Source organism: Colletotrichum costaricense, assembly GCF_030867565.1.
Source record: "Colletotrichum costaricense strain IMI 309622 chromosome Unknown Scaffold_11.1, whole genome shotgun sequence".
NCBI classification, from domain to species: Eukaryota; Fungi; Ascomycota; class Sordariomycetes; order Glomerellales; family Glomerellaceae; genus Colletotrichum; species Colletotrichum costaricense.
This window is the reverse complement of record NW_026848240.1, coordinates 269060-285742: the sequence shown is the minus strand read 5'-3', so window position 1 is coordinate 285742 and position 16683 is coordinate 269060. Positions and strand designations below refer to the sequence as shown.

The window sequence follows — 16683 nt, the reverse complement described above, 5'->3', positions numbered from 1 at the left end:
CATCACGTCGTTGTTCATCTTCAAGTCATCAATTGCTCATCAACAACAAGACGGCACCAAGACTCATCTGGGCAGCAAAAACGCATACTCCGTACCCTATGTTCGGATTACTTTCCGCCTTGCATCCACATTTGATACATCGGAGTACCCAAGCTCAACGGCATCACCAAACCCATCTTGAGATTGATTGATCATCCTCCCGTAGCAAGAGCGCTCGCAATATCCGTTACTCGGCACGACACGCCCACTGCCAAACGACTTCCGCACGAGGGTCAACTCAGCCGAGTCCAGCCCAAGTCAACTTGGCTTCCCTTGACCGCCCCCAAACCGCCGCTTGACAGGTCGCTTCTTGCCGAAGGTTGTCGACTGACCAGACCCGGGACGGCCAGGGACGCCTCCGCCAAGAGACTCGAACCTCGCGGCACAGACCAGAGCGACACAGGGATTCTTCATCGGTCTCTCCTCAATCTTTCTGTCCCCATCGGAAGGCTCCCAAGGCCTGGGCCTAGTCTATGTCACCCCAAGAGTCCCGTCCAGCATCTGGCATCCAGTTCTTCTAAGCATCCTGATAAGTGTAGGAAGTACCTGCTCTAGCAATCCACAGTCGACCAAGACAACAGAGCCGGACGCCCACTTACCATTTGGCCCTATCTTCCGAGCTACGCCCTTGCCCGCCCTTTTTGAAGTTTGAAGGCGAACGCCGTTGCATTCAGATCGAACTGTTCGTTCCTGGGTTAGAACGTCCGGCACCTAGACATGGGCTTGGGGTGTCTCTGTGTATCGTCATCGTCTCCAAATCGCGGTTGAAATCCCCGATAATCTGAGAGCCCCTCTCAAAGAGAAGGAAAAGGGGATTCATTGGTACGACACACCGTGCATCCTACTTGGGTATCCCACCTTAAGCTGCCACACCCCCCTTTCATCTTCCACTCCCACTCCCACTCCCACTTCCAATGCTCCTTCATTCTGCTGTGTCCGTCCAGACAGTCCTGCCAGAGAAGAAACAGGCAAGCATTGGCCAAGTGAACCAGCTCTTGGGACAGGGTTCATGGCGAGGCAGGTTGGGGAGACGGAGACGTGTTGTTCCTCGGCACACCCCCCGCCATCCCCAAGCTTCTTTTTGGCTCAGTGCTCACAGCTTGGCTGACCGTTTTCTTTTCACAGTATTCCCAGTCCTAATCCCATACACCCAGTTCCAGTACTCGACGTTGGACGCCTCCTCCCCATCCCCAAACGTCTCCATCTTGTACACGCCCCTTCATGCGACCCCTGAGGTACGGTACCCTCTCCTACTCCACCCGTCTTTCCCTGATCCTGACAACAGCTTCCAGGGCCATTGAGACCTAGTTGGCCTGCCCGACTTTATATCAAGATCACTGCTTTACCTCCTAGTTGCATTTTTATCAACCATCTATCTACCACATCAGGTTCAACGGCATATCATCTCGGATACTCTCCCGAAGCCTCCTACCCTCATTCCCATCTCGTACTCTTCGCAGCAAAGCCAACCTTACTCGACACTCGACTTTTGATTTCATACTCAGCAATTTCAAGATAAAGGAGGCTTAGGTTGCGTTTTGGTGGTTGTAGCAAACTCGGACAAGTATACGCGCAACGATTCGTGCGCCCGCTCCGCGCTACTCGTAGACCTCGAGTTGTCCATTTCTGCCACGGCGCTGTCGACGTACCACTGTGCTCCTCAACTGTGAGGGACGGGTGTAGCTTGCTTTGCCATAGGTAGGCCAGACCCTGTCTATATCGCCAGCACATGCTGTATCTGTGTGGGTATGCTGAGAGAAAGGCCGTTGCCACTGACCACTTAGAAAGTAGAAAAGAGCCGCTTTCTTGGATACACTGGCACTACTATTGCTTCCTACCCTCCAACTCTCCTCTTGTTGCCTCTCCGCACAGGAACATTCCGATCAGTCTTCCCTGCTGCTGTCCTGTGTCCCACCTCGAGGGATCTGCGCCTGGTACTGTACGGAGTACACTGCTTCGCGCTACCATCATTTGGCAGGGGTTCAGCAACCGTCAACTTCTTTGTCGCATTAAATCTCCTCCTTCCACCACTTGTACTTCTTCCACCACTTGTCGCTGTCACGTATCGTATCAGATAAGCCTCGCCCACCCGCATCCATCATCAACGGCTCCTCGCACTCGAATAATCAAATATCGTCTTTCTTACCGCGCCGCCCATTTCGGAGATACAAAAGTCTCTCGTCGCCACGGCAGACCAGCTTTCCGGGTATCAAACCTACCCTGCTACACTCATCCAACATCGAACGAACTGCCCCTATCTCCGACGTGTCAGGATATTTTGAACATAACAGACCAACTATTTCTTTTCTTACCAAGTAACAACGAACCACGGGACACCTCACAGCACATTACATTGTCATCCGAATCATACCAATTAAACACGACGACAAATGTCGTACCAATCTAGTTGGCACACGGGGCCGGCTCCCGACCCCCAAGAGTATGTCTAAGGCTCAACACCATGATGAATGGAAGAAGTTTGGGTAGAAGCTGACAAGTCTCAGCATAATGAGAGATAGGGACTCCTTGCGTCTGGTGATTGTTCAAGCGCCGCAACACGCCAAAATAGCAACTGGCAAAGAGAAAGGTTCGTCTTCGGCTGACAATGCTACTCGATGTGTCCCTAATGTAACTTCACAGATCGTAAACCTATTGACCCTCCACCGATTCTCAAAATCGACCTCAGAAGTCACAATCAGAATTACGCAAACTTCATTCTGTCTAGTAAGCTGCGAAATCATCCTCCCGAGCCCTGTTTGCGACCTAAGCTTGGGGGACGCTAACCGTGCAATAGGCCCTAGCTTGTTCGTCCAAGTCTACCTCAAGCCCGGTGATAAGAAAACCAAAATGGACCCCGAAACCTGTGCAAAAGGCTTGGTGGGATCGACAGTATCCTCCCTGCAGAAGTACAAGAGTATCGATGGCCAGGACGAAGGCTACTTCGTTTTTCCCGACCTCTCTGTCAAGATGGAGGGCTTTTTCAAGCTGAGATTTGCGCTGTACAACATGAAGGGCGGCGAAGTGTATTTCATGACAGAGATGGAATCCCACGGCTTCCAAGTTCATACGGCACGGTCCTACCCTGGAATGAGTTCCTCAACGGATTTGACCCGTCATCTCAGCGATCAAGGTTGTCGATTGCGGATTCGAAAAGATTCGCAAGTTGTCAAGAATCGCAAACGACAGTTCCAATACGGCATGGACTCTGAGCAAATGCGCAGCGTCCGGCAACGCCAGGGCATGGCTCAACTAGCCCAGCAAGCCCAGCGCTCGAAAGATCTCGCACAACAGCAAGGCTTCTCCCACCAAGGCTCCGCGACGGGAGTTCCAAGTCCGGCATCGTCTTCTCACGGAAGCGCACAAGCATCTGCCGGGACAATAATGCAACAGACGAGTCGGCACCAAGTCCAGGCGGTCAGCTACGCGCATCCACAGCCTTTGATGGCACATTCCATGCCAGGGATAATGGGCATGCAGTTGCCGCATTCGTCAGTGTATCCGCCACCAACGCCATCTTCTGGGCTGTCGGTTGCTTCGCTTCCCTCGACTTCACCTACGCAGAGCCCAGACTTGGTGACGCCTTCATACTATCGGCTCGACGCAGGCCTCTACGATTATACGGCAACTCAAAACAGCTTGGGGGACACTTTTTTCCCGCAGTCTCATCAGCCTTACAAGACTGAGCAATATTGGGAGAGAGACCCGGATAGTAGGATCAACAGTCATGGGCATGGTCACGGCCACAGCTAAGATACTAGAGCTATGGACAGGTGAAGAGCAAGAGCTCAACCGCTTTCAACATGAGACCTGGGCGGGAACATCAATATGGTGGTGATTTTGGTTTCTTATTTGGCTTGGTGCACATTGACGGGGGGTGTCTAGAGACGGTATTACTTCAAGCGACATTGCATAACACCAGGAACAGTTGTTGACAATGGGTCGATCCGGCGTTGGTGGTTTCGAAGGCTTCAACAGAAAACAAGATACCCTTGGGATTCTTTCAACGGGCATTGGTTGGTAGCACAGTGGCGCAGCGGAAGCATAGAGTGGCATGAAATCTCAAGCAAGTCATCACTTTAGACTTTGTTCGTAGCAATAACAATTATTTCCTTCCATACCTTGCATGGCGTGCTGGCTAGTTCTCTCAAGTGCAGGAATATCAAAACTAGGCAACTAAACCATTGGCAGAGGCGTAAGGTAGCGAAGAACCCAGGGCCCTGGTTTCTCGACGGAGCGGCCCTCCGTCAGGAATCCTTGCGCCATTAGGCCGAATACCTACGGAGCGCGCTATTAGACTTTCCAAGTGTATTGGACCAGACCCTTGCCCGTCACAAATTTGCTTGCGATGCGCGATGAATAGACGTTGGTACCTAGCAGGCAGACAGGAAGAGACCGCGAACCCCGCACTGGTGCTACTTGAAACAAGACAAGTCAAGGTAAGGTACGGTAGACAACAACATAAGTTAGGTAGTCAGGGGGTGTAAAGGAGGCAGGGCGATGTCAAGATAGGGCATGAAGAGAGTTGATTGGAGTTCAGGCCCTCAGCCTTTCAGCCTTTCAGGGACTAGAAAGGGAGGGAGGGGTTAGTGTTGCCAAGCTATCAAGCGCCAAGCATTCAAGGGAGGTGTCAAAATGTGTCAGGACTCTGGCGTATCCGGACCAAGGTAGGTATGTGCTCAGCGTATGTGTGTACGGAGTACGGAGCATGTCTTGTTGTCGGAAGATGCCGTTTCGGATATCGGCGAGGGTGCATCGCGTCTGGTGTAAGTGGTGTGTGTGTGTGTTGGTGTGTCATGGTTTTGCTTCACTGGGGTGTAAGGTAACTTAGGTACTCACTGGCTGCTGCGGCGCAGGTACCGCAGTGTGTCCCCGTAAGGCTTGTCCGGCGGCATTTCGGAGGGCCGGGCGCCCGGCCGGGTGTTGGGGTTGTGGGGCCTTAGGGGGGAAAGGGGAGGGCCCCATCACGGTGTGCCTTACCTTACGCTTGGTGCCTACAGGTATGCTGGGGAATGTGGACATGTCAATGGGGGATGGATCCATTCGTATGAGCAGATTTCGACGGATTGATACTAGTCTGTGTGGGATTGGCTAAGTGAATGAAGGGTTGATGAGTGATATATCCCGCGGTTTGCTTCGTGGGGGCACGGTTTTGTCTTGGTTCTGTGGTTTTTGGGGCTGACGAATTGGGGGTTTCACGTAAGGTAAGGTACATGAGGCGCGGTGCTAGTAAGGTGGTAAGGTAGTAGATATCGGATGGGTGTTGAAAATTCTGTTCATGGGCCTTGAAATGCCTCAGACTCTGAACGACATTATTTCGTAATAGGGACATTGACATTCTACCTTAGGAGTATTGAGTAACGTAAAGAAAAGCATTGACGTTCGATTGAGTAACGTAACATTAAGCATGAGCATCGAGTGACGAATTGGCCCACGGAATCCGCGCAATTATTCCGTTCGTCTAAAGAACGCCATTGCCTCGGTCTCGGCTCAGCGACATGGCTCGGGCGGGTGAAAGATTTTCAATCATGAACGTGATTGCTCACGTGTGACCGAGGCTCTTCCCTGTAGGTGGAGGATCACTATGAGTTTATGTGAATCGAGTTTTCAGTAGAGCTCGGTCACAATTCACTGCTAGTTTGAAAGGAAAACCCATCGTGAGGTTCAAACAAGGTGAACACAAAGTTTGGAAGCATCTTTACCCGGCAGCCTTCATGCGATGGGTTCATCTAAATCCAGCCCTATGAGACTAAGGTACGACGCCAAAGTCAATTGCCGCCATGTGTACACAGTCCATGGTGAGCGCAACCAGACGATCGGTCCTACGAGTGTGATGGATGCCGCATCTTTTGGTCTTGAGCTATCTTTGAGTTCGAGCTCACTGCGGGTTAACCAGAGCCCTGGTGTTCATCGTGAGCCGTGTGGCAGTTTAACTTGGTTGTGGCGTTGGCGCGCACGTGTGCCATGTAAATGTCAGGCACATCACAGCGCCTTAGCCTGTGAGACTAAGATGAGACGTGTTCGAGTGAGCCACGGGAATAATGATGCGGCAGGATCAGCGCGCCAACTCAAAAAAAAAAAAAAAAAAAAAAAAGTGACAAGTTACGGGCGTTTGAACTTTTCACTATGAATGGAGTATCGTGAGATGAAGTCAACTGGCGAGGTTCTGCGGTGATGCGGGCAGTTGACAGCTACTCCCTCCCCGCAGAATGGAGGGGCGGCGCGGGGCTGCGTCTGACAGGCCGCGGGGTCCCTGTGTGCGGGGAGGGAGAATCTGTAACACATGCTGCCCAAGTTCCCGGCATTTCGTCTCACTCTCACTCTCCACACCACCAACTCAACTTCAACCTCAACATGACGATTTCTATCTACCTACTGCGGTATCTCATCAATGTCTCATAGCACGACATTCCGAAAGCTTCAGGTCAGGGGCATTCTTACTGCCACGATCCGACTTGGCGACAGCAACAAAAAACCGCTGATTTCTGTCACTCGGCCGTCGTCCCATGATCCAAGCTGCAAACCCGGGCCGGAGGGCGCAGCCGCCTCATCCCGACAGGAGATCATGACGATCAATCACCACCTGGTCGACACATCACACTCGGGACCTTCATGCGGCTCTTTCGTGATCCGACGTACCGAAGATCCCCCCCCCCCCCCGATTTCTTCACTGAGACTGTATCCGAACTCCGGAATGTGAGGCCTGCATCCATGCCCGCTCACAAACTTCACCCTACCCACCACCACCTCGTTCACCCGTGATCTGCAGCTAGGACGTGTGGCGATCACGCAAATATCCTGACACCCTGCGCCTCACGTCTGGAAGTCTGCAACTTTTATAGGATTGGCTTTTCTATGGCATTGCATTCTGAGCAGGGCATCTCGGAAAATCCGGTGCTTGGGAGGCCCTTAGTGCATGTGCGATTTGAGTACTATCCATGCCGTGTACCGGGCGTCTCGACTACCCCTCACCGTTTATTCGTCTCATGTCCAGATGAACGCTCCATCATAGTATGGGATATCGACCGGCCATGACGTGCGTTTCGAGGCACTTGAATGCTGAGGGGCAAGATCCGGTCGATCATACATCAATGAACCGCTGCGTCGTCTCTTCTGGAGTATTGACGCTTTGCTGCATAGGTTCTAGTGAAGAAGTTTACATCAACCTAGATCACTTGGAAGGACATGCATAGATGGAGGAAACTTCCACTGTGAGAAGGCTGAGCTTGAGTTCATCAACACATTCTAAATTTAGCTGCCCGAGACCGAAGAAGAAGGATGCCCAAAAAGTAGAGGACTTTGCCCGTGATCGCCACATCGTTGGCTCAATGAACGTTCTTGGAGGTCGCATCTAGTTGCACGGAGATGAGGGTAAGGTGAACAGCCTGTTGGAGTTGCGAGTCGCGCAGCGAGCATTGCAAACATCAGCCACCCGAGCTTGCTGGTTTCCGTCCGAATTTCAATCTCATGTACCCCCTGCCGCTCAGATTGTCACCTCGGATCTCGGGAGTACTACATGCATGGATTTCAAAGGAAGCATCCGGATGATCATACGCGCAGAGGCCTCTTGACATAAGTCTTCCCATAGATCGGGTAGGCACAATGAAAAGCACTGCCCAAAGAACAGAGACTTGACGATATGTGACTATACTTTGCAATTACGGTATTGGCTGGGATTGCTGCACCGGACACTAATGTCACGAGGCCAGTCAGCCAGGGCTGCCAGCACGGCATGAACACGCTTCCGATCCAAGGTCGGGAGATATGAGAATGGAAACACTGTTCGACACACTTCAGACCATTTATGGAAGCTTGGATGTTTTTGGGTTTGAGAACTTGCCAATTTCCAGCAGCTTGAGTTTGGACGGTATATCCAGCACCCTTGTTTACGATTTGCACGGCTGATGTAACATTTGGCAGAGTTAACTTCACGTTGACTAGGTATTTCGCAGAAAGAGGAACTACGAATGATTGTGCGATGCCATCATGTTCGGTATTGGTGATATCGCATTATGCGCACTCAATTTCTGCCGAGCCCTACTGATAGACAGGAACATGGCCAAGGCGTCTGGCCACTCTTTTGACGGCCTACCTAACACACAGAGCACTTTAGGTAGGTCAAAATACACATCTGCATCTATCAATTTTGCCTAAATTCAAACACTTAGACATATCAGCGATGCCAAGAGGCCCTCAAAGATCATATTGTAGTCAATCAAATCCTTCTCTCCATCACCTGGTTGAGGTGCATTGTGCAACTACCCCGATCAACCTCTAGATCTTAGGTGGCATTCAAAAAGCACAGGTAATGATTCATACAAGAAGCGCATGGACCTGGATGATACAAACCGGACGATCACACATGGCATGTTACGACGACACAGACCATTGCGGAAGACTTTTGCCGGCCGGAATTGCAATAGAGAGTTCTCTCAAAGAGCCTCAAAAATAGCCGCGGGAAAGTTAATCCAGCAGTTCCGGATATTAGGTATTCCGAAATGTGCAATGTTGGCACAGCGCCCATCGCGTTCGGGACTCCAGCCACATTCCATATGGAGCGAGAATCTTTAGCCGTCATAGAGAGAAAAAGTTTGAGCAAATCGCATAGTGTGACACGCGAAAGGTCGGAATTTCAAGCGAGAGAACCCGGTGATGGACCGGACTTCCTCGGCCTTGAAACCCCACATCAACGGTGCCTGGGCTGAGCTACATTCGGAACTCTCCCACCGGAAGGAAGATTGCAGTCGGTTTAAGGTCTCAACAAGCATCCCATGCTAAAGAACTTCGGAAAAGATCCAGGAACTCAGCGAAAAAGCGTTCGGGGTCCTCGCAACTCGTATAGACACTTTTTGGCCTCCGGTGGTTAGAAAACTTGTCTGCCGTCGGAGGTTTTCCAATTCGGCCATCCCGAGCGGACAGATGTCCGGATTGGTAATCCGGCATTTGACGAATTCTCAATTAGGCTCAGAGATTTCCAAACTGGACATCTTGGGAGGAGAAAATTGCCAAATTAAGCTGCTTGTCGGCAACTCGTCGAACGCCCGCCGCTCCCTGCTACTCAAGATGATTGAAGCCTCTGTCCTGCCTTTGTGGATGTCGATCTTGGGGGCTACATGATTTCCGTCCCATCTCCAAGCGTCTCGATACCAGATGGCACTTTTTAACCGCATCGCGGGCAGATGCGACAGTCTCAAGTTTTCCGCCGGCAGGGCTGGAGAAACTCAGCTTTAACGAACGGTGCGCTCGTTCGCTGCACCTCCTAGGAGCTGATTATGCTTGTTCTGATTCTCGCACGTTCGGGCCGTACGCCGCAACTCGACAACGGCGCCCTGCTTTACGGTTCGTCCACGCCCGCAACACAGACCTCGCATCTCCATCCGTAGATACGAAAATACTCTTCCAGCCTTTCAGAGACGTTCCAATCCCCTGGTCTGAGCTCAATTGACTTTGCTGGCACTCCCGAGCCAAGACCGAACTTCACTGAAGTATGCTCAAGGCTAGCATGGCTGGCGGGTAGAACAATCTAACAGAATCTACGAGGCATTTGGTAGGCCTCGTTCGGGCTCGCCCGCCAAGCCCCTGGCGCCGTTCATCATCGGTCTCTCCATCGTACGAATATTTGCTTTTTTTCGTCTTTCTGGCCTTGAGCCCCTGGCTACTCTATTACGCGACGAGATCCTACATACTCTATGCTCGGCATCATCCAGATGATCGCCCTGATGCCATTGTCCGATGCAAGCCAGACATGGGTTCCTCGTCTGTCCAGCCAGCCTCCACAGTCATTTTCAAGCTGCATACACACTACCGCCGGGGCACCAGATGTATATGGTACATACGACTTGACCTAGACCAAAAGTCCTCACGGCAATATGTAGGCACAAGGTGGCACCTCTTGCAACGGCAATGAACAGGCATCACAGCCGGAATGCTTTAGCGACATGCAGAGATAAGCATATGCAAGTTGGTAAGCTATCCATCAGCTAACCCCAGACGGTGCAGACGGGCGCCAGACTGTTGGCTCACTCCCCTAGTGATCCCGCAACGAGCGGGCTCGCCTCGCCTCCAGGCCGCACCGTACTAAGGATTTCACAACGCACCCTACGGCGGGAGTGGCTGGAGAACAGAAATTTCTTTTATGGTGGAGAGCTCGCTGAAGGCGGCATCTGCACGAGAACTGGGCAATGATCGGATCAGGTAGTAGGCGACCGTCAGACGGCAGGATGATCACCTATATTGGCGGAGGAGTGGCGGAAAGCTCCAGATTGGGGTTGTCCAGCCCCGATCCTGGCCTCCCTCGTTCCATATGAGGACAATACCCAACTGCCCTTACCCTTCATACGGCTATATTCACCGCAACTATACCGTCCTCCATCATCGTTATTCCCGACGCCTTGCTTCTCTTTCCCGTCTCGCATCAGCGGTCGCTCAGACACCTCAAGACTGCTGTGCCATTCATACTATGTAACCCCTCACCTCCCCTATCCCCCGCTCGCCCACTTTCCCATTTACCCCAACTGGCAGTTAGACTGGTGATGGATGCCGCCGCCGGATCGTCATGGGTGTGTGCGGATCGAGACGACTGGGGTGCCTGGGGAAGTTGGTAGGGCCTTGCCGGGACTGCGATTCCGAGGCTTGAAACATTACGCTAGAAGCAGGGCCGATTCCCAACGGGCCTTACGGCGCGACGGCAAACTCTGCCCTTGGCTCCATAGTGGTCCTTTCGAAAAGACAGGCCGCTTCTCTCAAATGGTCATTGACATGTATGTAATAGATGGTAGGGGCAGACGTTACTTGGCACAGTCCAAACATCAGCAGATGGTGACATGAAGCTTTCAGGGGAACAACCCCAGAGCCGTGGGAAAAGACCTGCTCATTTCGGTGGCATTCATGGCGCCGATCCAGTTGCGAGCATGCATCGCACGGGACATCTGTCAACCCTCATCTGCCTACCTGGCTAGTTCCACCCAGAATCTGAGGCCTTGGCCACCGAAAGGCCGGGTTCTTTTGACATTTGCGTCTCATTTCTTTCAACACCCCCCGCTCTTCTCCCCCGCGCGCGGGCGGTTTGCCTGCCGCAGGCCCCAACCACCTTGATGTTGACGCCCATCTCGCCAATGTCGGGGTCTGGACCCGATGCCGCGAAAGACTTTCCGCGATTATGCGTTACACTGTGAACATGAGAGTCGGTGGCTTCGGCCGGGACACGATACTTCCCGTCCCTGGTCTGTCGCTTAGATGCACCTTTGCCGCGCATGGCATTTGACGCTTACCCTGCACGCCGGTTAATCACTTCCGCTAGGTGATACGAAAGGACGTGTTCACTGTGGCCATGGGTTCACCTTGTGCAATAGCCCCGGTCAGTTATGGTGTTGACCTCATCTGACACCCATAGTTCAAGTCTGATATTGATATCAAATTAGCCACTAGCTATGGATAGACCTGGCTTCTAGACTTTCTTGCCGTGTTAGTGGCCCAAGCCCGAGGTATGGGCTCTGGCCCGCCGATGGTCAAAGCCAACCTTTCGGCCTGCAATGCTAGCTTGACGGTTGGTTGACAGGAAACCGTTATGAGAACTGCACGTGCAATGGGACGCCAAGGTCGCCCTTTTTGGGAGGCTCAGCCTCTGGAGTAGGGATCGTCTTCCCGTCGTCCGGATTGCCCAGCCGTGGCGTTGGGAATCAACAGGCACAGAGGTTGTCAAACCGGACCTTTTGATTGCAAGAGAGTCTTTCGAGGTGATTCGCATGGACAAGGATACGTTCGGCACTGTGCCGAAGGCTCACAAGGATGAAGTTGATGTTTGGAATACATACGCCGTGAAATATGGTGGCAAAAGTGTTGGCAGCAATGATCATTGCCCAGGCAATCCTGGCATATTGGTTTCGAAGGAGTACGCATCAACTTGCGAATAGCTTCACGTTCCCCTTGCTGCCGAGGCGATCTCACAAAATTCCACGACAAGTACCTTTAGAATGAGAACATGTCAAACTCAATTGTGTCAGACCATGGCTTTTACGTATAGTCACAATAGTCAGAAGGTAATAAGACTGGTTATAGATGCTGGTTTTGTTGCCCATTCGAATAGCTAGTAGTCGTTTCAGGACTGCTAATACATGTAGCTATGAAGATTACCTACCAAAGTGAAATAAATCCCGAGCATACAACGCCCCTGTGACCGTTATAGGTACTCAAAGCAAGTAATAATTTGGACTTTCAAGTATGAGCAGAGACGCTCTGGGGGTTGTGGAAAATATCCTTGGGATCCCAGTGTGTCTTGATATCTTCCAGAGCAGCAAGACTGGACCCCCAATATGACTTCTGAGCATCCCTAAGATCCGTGTCTACAAACCCTGGGTAGGTACCAGTGGCCTCAGGAAGAGCGTTCATCAGCTTCCTGTGAAAGTTTTCAAGAATGGTGCGGGTCGTCTTCGAAGCATCCGGGGCGTATGATTGATAGAACATGACCTTGTCTCTGTGAGCATAGGATGTGCTGCCAACGGGAACCTCTGCAACAGCACCACCGGCAGCCTGGAACTTGATAGACCAGTTGTCTTCCATGAGCTCAGCTGGCAGACTGTCAAGAATACGGGCAATCTCTATCCTGGAAAGGACGTCACTGCTGCTCAAGCCCAAACTCTTCGAGTAAAGCTTGTTCGGGATGGAAGCCGTATGGAGAGCTTCTTCGGCAGCGAGGTGAGCAAGAGAACTCTCCCAGGTCTCTTGACGAGTTGTGATAGGGACATCAGCGATTTGAATGCGGCTGAGAATACCACTCTGCTCAAGCTCTGCCTCTGAGCCGACCCAGGTAGAAGAAATGCGAGCACCCGACGGACTGAAGATCATTTCTGTACTGAAGCGGTGGTCGAGAGCAGGGTCCGTGGCAACAGATTGCCAGGTATGCAGGACATTGGCAGCCTCCGCTGGGTGGCTATACGAATGACTTTGGCTGAGGTGAATAACATTTGATGGCGCCGGATGAGTACTCATGACGAATTCGGTGACGATACCAAATCCTGCACCAGCTCCTCTCACAGCCTGGAGAAATATATCAGTAATTGGAGCATGTAGCATCAATGTTGGGAGGAACTCACGAAGAACAAGTCCGCGTTCTCCTCGGAGCTCGCGCGTACAACTGTCGAGTTTGCCGTGACAACCTCGACTTCAACTACATGATCCAGGGTTGTACCCCACATACGGGTCATTGGGCCAATCCCGCCCTGAACACAATTTGTCAATGTTCGTCTGGGAGAGCTTGATCTGCTTGAATTACTTACAACGGTAGCGTGGCCTCCGATGCCGACGCCGGGGCACATTCCATGAGGAATCGCTCGCTGGGAACTGCCCAGGTGCTTATCGATTTGGCCTAGTCTCGTACCGCCACCAACTATGATGTTGTTTGAGCTGGAATCTTGCGTATATTGGAAGTGTTCCATATCTACTGATACGGCACCGTCTTCGCCTCCAAGGCCTTGCAACGCAGTTAGCAATCGGTGTACTTTGTTTTCTCAGCGCGCAGCAATAGACAAGGCATGGGAATAGCGAACCATAGTTGCTGCCATTGAAGTTAGTAACAGAATCCTTGATCTCTGTGTTAATGGTCAAACTCACCCCCAACCGTGACTTCCTGCCGTCGCCTGGACTTTAACTCCATGCTTCGCTGCGCATCTTACAACGTTGGCAACCTCTTGGGCGTCTTTGGGTCTGACGATCGCCGCGGGCGTGACTGTGCGACCGAGATTGAAAGGGGCCATCCACGTAGCTTCTCCCGCATTCTTTTGGATAGGAAACTGGACGCAATCTGACCTTCCTGCACAGACGTCGTTCAGGCACGACTCGATCGAAGGGGTGGGCTTGTGGACAGGCCCAGGAGCAAAGTAGGTCTGCGCCGTCAGGCCTGCCAGTACTGTAGCAGCACCAATGAACCAAGAGTTCCACTGCACTCCTTTGGTAACCTTGGCTAACCTAGAGGGTTGAGTTTCATATGAAGTGGACATGATGAGATGTGCTAGAAAAAGCTCTGACTTTTGCAGTAGGTTAAAGATATGTGAAGTGGTTCTGGTCAGACCGTTGAATTGGGACGACGATGGCTGCTTCTTATAAGTCCAGGACAAGTAAAATACCCGATAGCATAGGATAGTTTCTTGAACGCTCCCTGAACTAAGGTACTCACCTACTAGAAGGCATGTGATCGTGGTGATGGACAACTCCTTCGGACGGTGGACGTTTGCCGGACCCGGCCCCGCATCGCCGATCGGTCTCAACCCGGGTGTTCAGAATCCGTGGATCGGCGAACTGTGATAACGCAGCTGGCTTCCCCTTGGCCGAATAAAACTATTGCCGCGCGTAACGCGGTACCCAATTGCAGGGATTTCATGCAACGAGCCTGGAACTGGGCATATGTTTCGGGATGAGCCCCATCAGGAACGCTCAACTTATAACCCTTTACGGGTTGGTGATGTCTTGGATCGTTCAGCTCCGCCAGCCTATTGAGACATCAGCCCCAATGCATTCTCCATATGCTAGCGCATCTGTTCTCATAACTTTGTTGAAAGCAGGATATCACGCATAGATGCTGTCGATCGAACCGTGTCCTTGGCCTCTTAGATCTCTAGGTGCTTGTTCCGAGTTAGGCGTGTCTCGCTCCTGGGTCTCTTGTCTTACACTCTCAAACCCTCCGAATACCCGTCAGTCGGCCGCTATCTAACACATAATACATCGCGATTCCCTCAACAAATTCCGAGACACAATGCACAAATAAGTACGTCATGTCCTAAATAGAAGACGCCATTCTAACCAGGTGAGGCTCCCACATGCCGCGACAGAGCGCCTTCATGACATCAACTTCAGTAGCTATTCACATGAAATAGACAGCTGGAGATTAGAATGGCAGAACAGTCAGTCAACACTAACACAAGGGCGTTCGCGCTTCACTGAGACGTGGGTGCCTGACTTGGCTTTTCGCCCTTGTGCCTTGGAAAACCCATTCTTGGCCGACCTTTGTAACGTCTCAAGCCTGAGAATGGTACATTTCACTCCTGTGGATATTATGTTGCATATCAACTACGCCAATGCAAGTTCTGCCGACCATTCATCCCACTGTAAGTACCTCATATGTGGCCTCAAGACGGGTCAACGAAGCGCGATGCTGGGTTTTGATGATTTCAGCTTCCTGTATGCCAGTAGTGGCTTGTTCGAAGTAGCTAATATCAGAAGCATTGTGAGAATACATGTGTACTTCATAATGCTTGAGGAAATCATTGAAGACTTCAACATCTGAGTAGGTGGGTTCAACAGCACCATCTGGATATCTTAGTGCGGACTAATTTGGGTACATCACGGTCCATCGCGGATGAACTTGCCAGGCTCTAGATCTCCACCGCTGCTCATTTTCTCGCTAGCCATCTCTCTCTCTACCCCCTGCCAACCTCCACCGCTTCACGCCAGTATCCCAACAAGATAGCTTTCACGATGGCCTGTCCTATCATAGCACCTTGACCCCAAACAAACGCTACCAGTCTGAAGAAGCTGTGGTCCAATGCAATCTTACTTCATCTTGGTTGCCTTCAAGGGATCCAGCGAGCTGGTGAAGTCGGCGGCCTTGGTGGCCATATCAGTGGGAAAGCTCAAATGCTCGTGAATCCACTTCCACTGCCCCTCTGTGTTCTTCCGCGCGATTCCCGTCCTTCTAAAAGCTGTGTCAAATGGCACACCGCCAGCTGTTCCCCAGGTATGCTGTATCATGGTGGAGTAGGCATACTCTTTGGACAGAGCCGTGATTTCAATGTCCTTGAACTCCATGTTGCCGTCATTCCAATACGGAAAGATGGAGTCAAAGTGCTCTTTGAAGCTGCCACGGATGGTGTTGCCGAACATGTCGTAGCTGAGCATGTCATCAAAATCATAGAATCGCCGAGCGCCCACCATTCCATTGTGGTAGTCTTCGCGCGACTCCTTGTTCCAGTAGTGCAACCAGCCACGGTAAAGCTGGTCCATAACTTCTTGCTCTTCTATCGCTAATTCTTCTTTGTGATACTTTAGTGTAAAGGTCAGCCTAGGCCTTGTCTATAGAATTACAATGATATGGTATCACTAACTTTGCTGGCTGGCATGTGGAGAAAGTCAATCTGCTTCCGAACGTCGGCATAATTGCTCTTTTACCAGTCAGATTCATCTGCTCGCATGGAAATTGTTGATACTGACAGCATCTTCGACAAAGCCCTTATCGTTCATGTTGAGTGTGCTTATAGAGTAATCAAGATATTGTGTCTATCCTGTGGACGGTTCAGCAATCAGTGGGAAAGAAAGTTACGGCAGAGAGCAGTGTCTCCATATTTAGACTTCGCTATGAGCCTGAAAATCGCCGCAGTTGGCTATGCGGCCCGCGCAGTCGCGGACAAATTCTAGCCATGAATTAGTCCGTCCGAACAATCATTCGCAAGTTTCGCAACCCCTTGCGAACTTGGAAAATGCCAGAGCCAATTACACAGTGATGGTCGAGAGAGCAGAGGTAAATGAACCAAATAGGCCCGCCAACCCGGAAAACCCTGCGGAAATTTGCCCGCACCTACGTGAGCTCGTGGGGCAATGAGCTCTCACATTCGGCGCCATGCTTCAACTGCATCATAAAGGTGCATGCGGTTCTTCCTC

At 51.5% G+C, this 16683-nt stretch overlaps 4 protein-coding genes across 4 annotated transcripts; 1 reads left to right on the top strand and 3 right to left on the bottom strand.

Annotated features, from left to right (window-relative positions):
• Nucleotides 1–2429: 2429 nt before the first annotated feature.
• Nucleotides 2430–3789, top strand: CCOS01_10454 (uncharacterized protein; the record flags this gene model as incomplete). Its single annotated transcript, XM_060458609.1, has 4 exons — nt 2430–2479; nt 2544–2626; nt 2680–2763; nt 2834–3789. 4 exons carry the CDS (start codon nt 2430–2432, stop codon nt 3787–3789), a joined length of 1173 nt encoding a protein of 390 aa, XP_060310411.1.
• A 7201-nt stretch (nt 3790–10990) lies between these two features.
• CCOS01_10453 (uncharacterized protein) lies at nt 10991–11290 on the bottom strand (the record flags this gene model as incomplete). The annotated part of the gene is made up of 1 exon (XM_060458608.1): nt 10991–11290. One exon carries the CDS (start codon nt 11288–11290, stop codon nt 10991–10993), a length of 300 nt encoding a protein of 99 aa, XP_060310410.1.
• A 959-nt stretch (nt 11291–12249) lies between these two features.
• CCOS01_10452 (uncharacterized protein) lies at nt 12250–14030 on the bottom strand (the record flags this gene model as incomplete). Its single annotated transcript, XM_060458607.1, has 5 exons — nt 12250–13071; nt 13128–13253; nt 13311–13504; nt 13581–13588; nt 13645–14030. The coding sequence occupies 5 exons, from the start codon at nt 14028–14030 to the stop codon at nt 12250–12252; spliced, it is 1536 nt and encodes a 511-aa protein (XP_060310409.1).
• Nucleotides 14031–15579: 1549 nt separating this feature from the next.
• CCOS01_10451 (uncharacterized protein) lies at nt 15580–16266 on the bottom strand (the record flags this gene model as incomplete). The annotated part of the gene is made up of 3 exons (XM_060458606.1): nt 15580–16068; nt 16131–16187; nt 16237–16266. The coding sequence occupies 3 exons, from the start codon at nt 16264–16266 to the stop codon at nt 15580–15582; spliced, it is 576 nt and encodes a 191-aa protein (XP_060310408.1).
• Nucleotides 16267–16683: the final 417 nt, after the last annotated feature.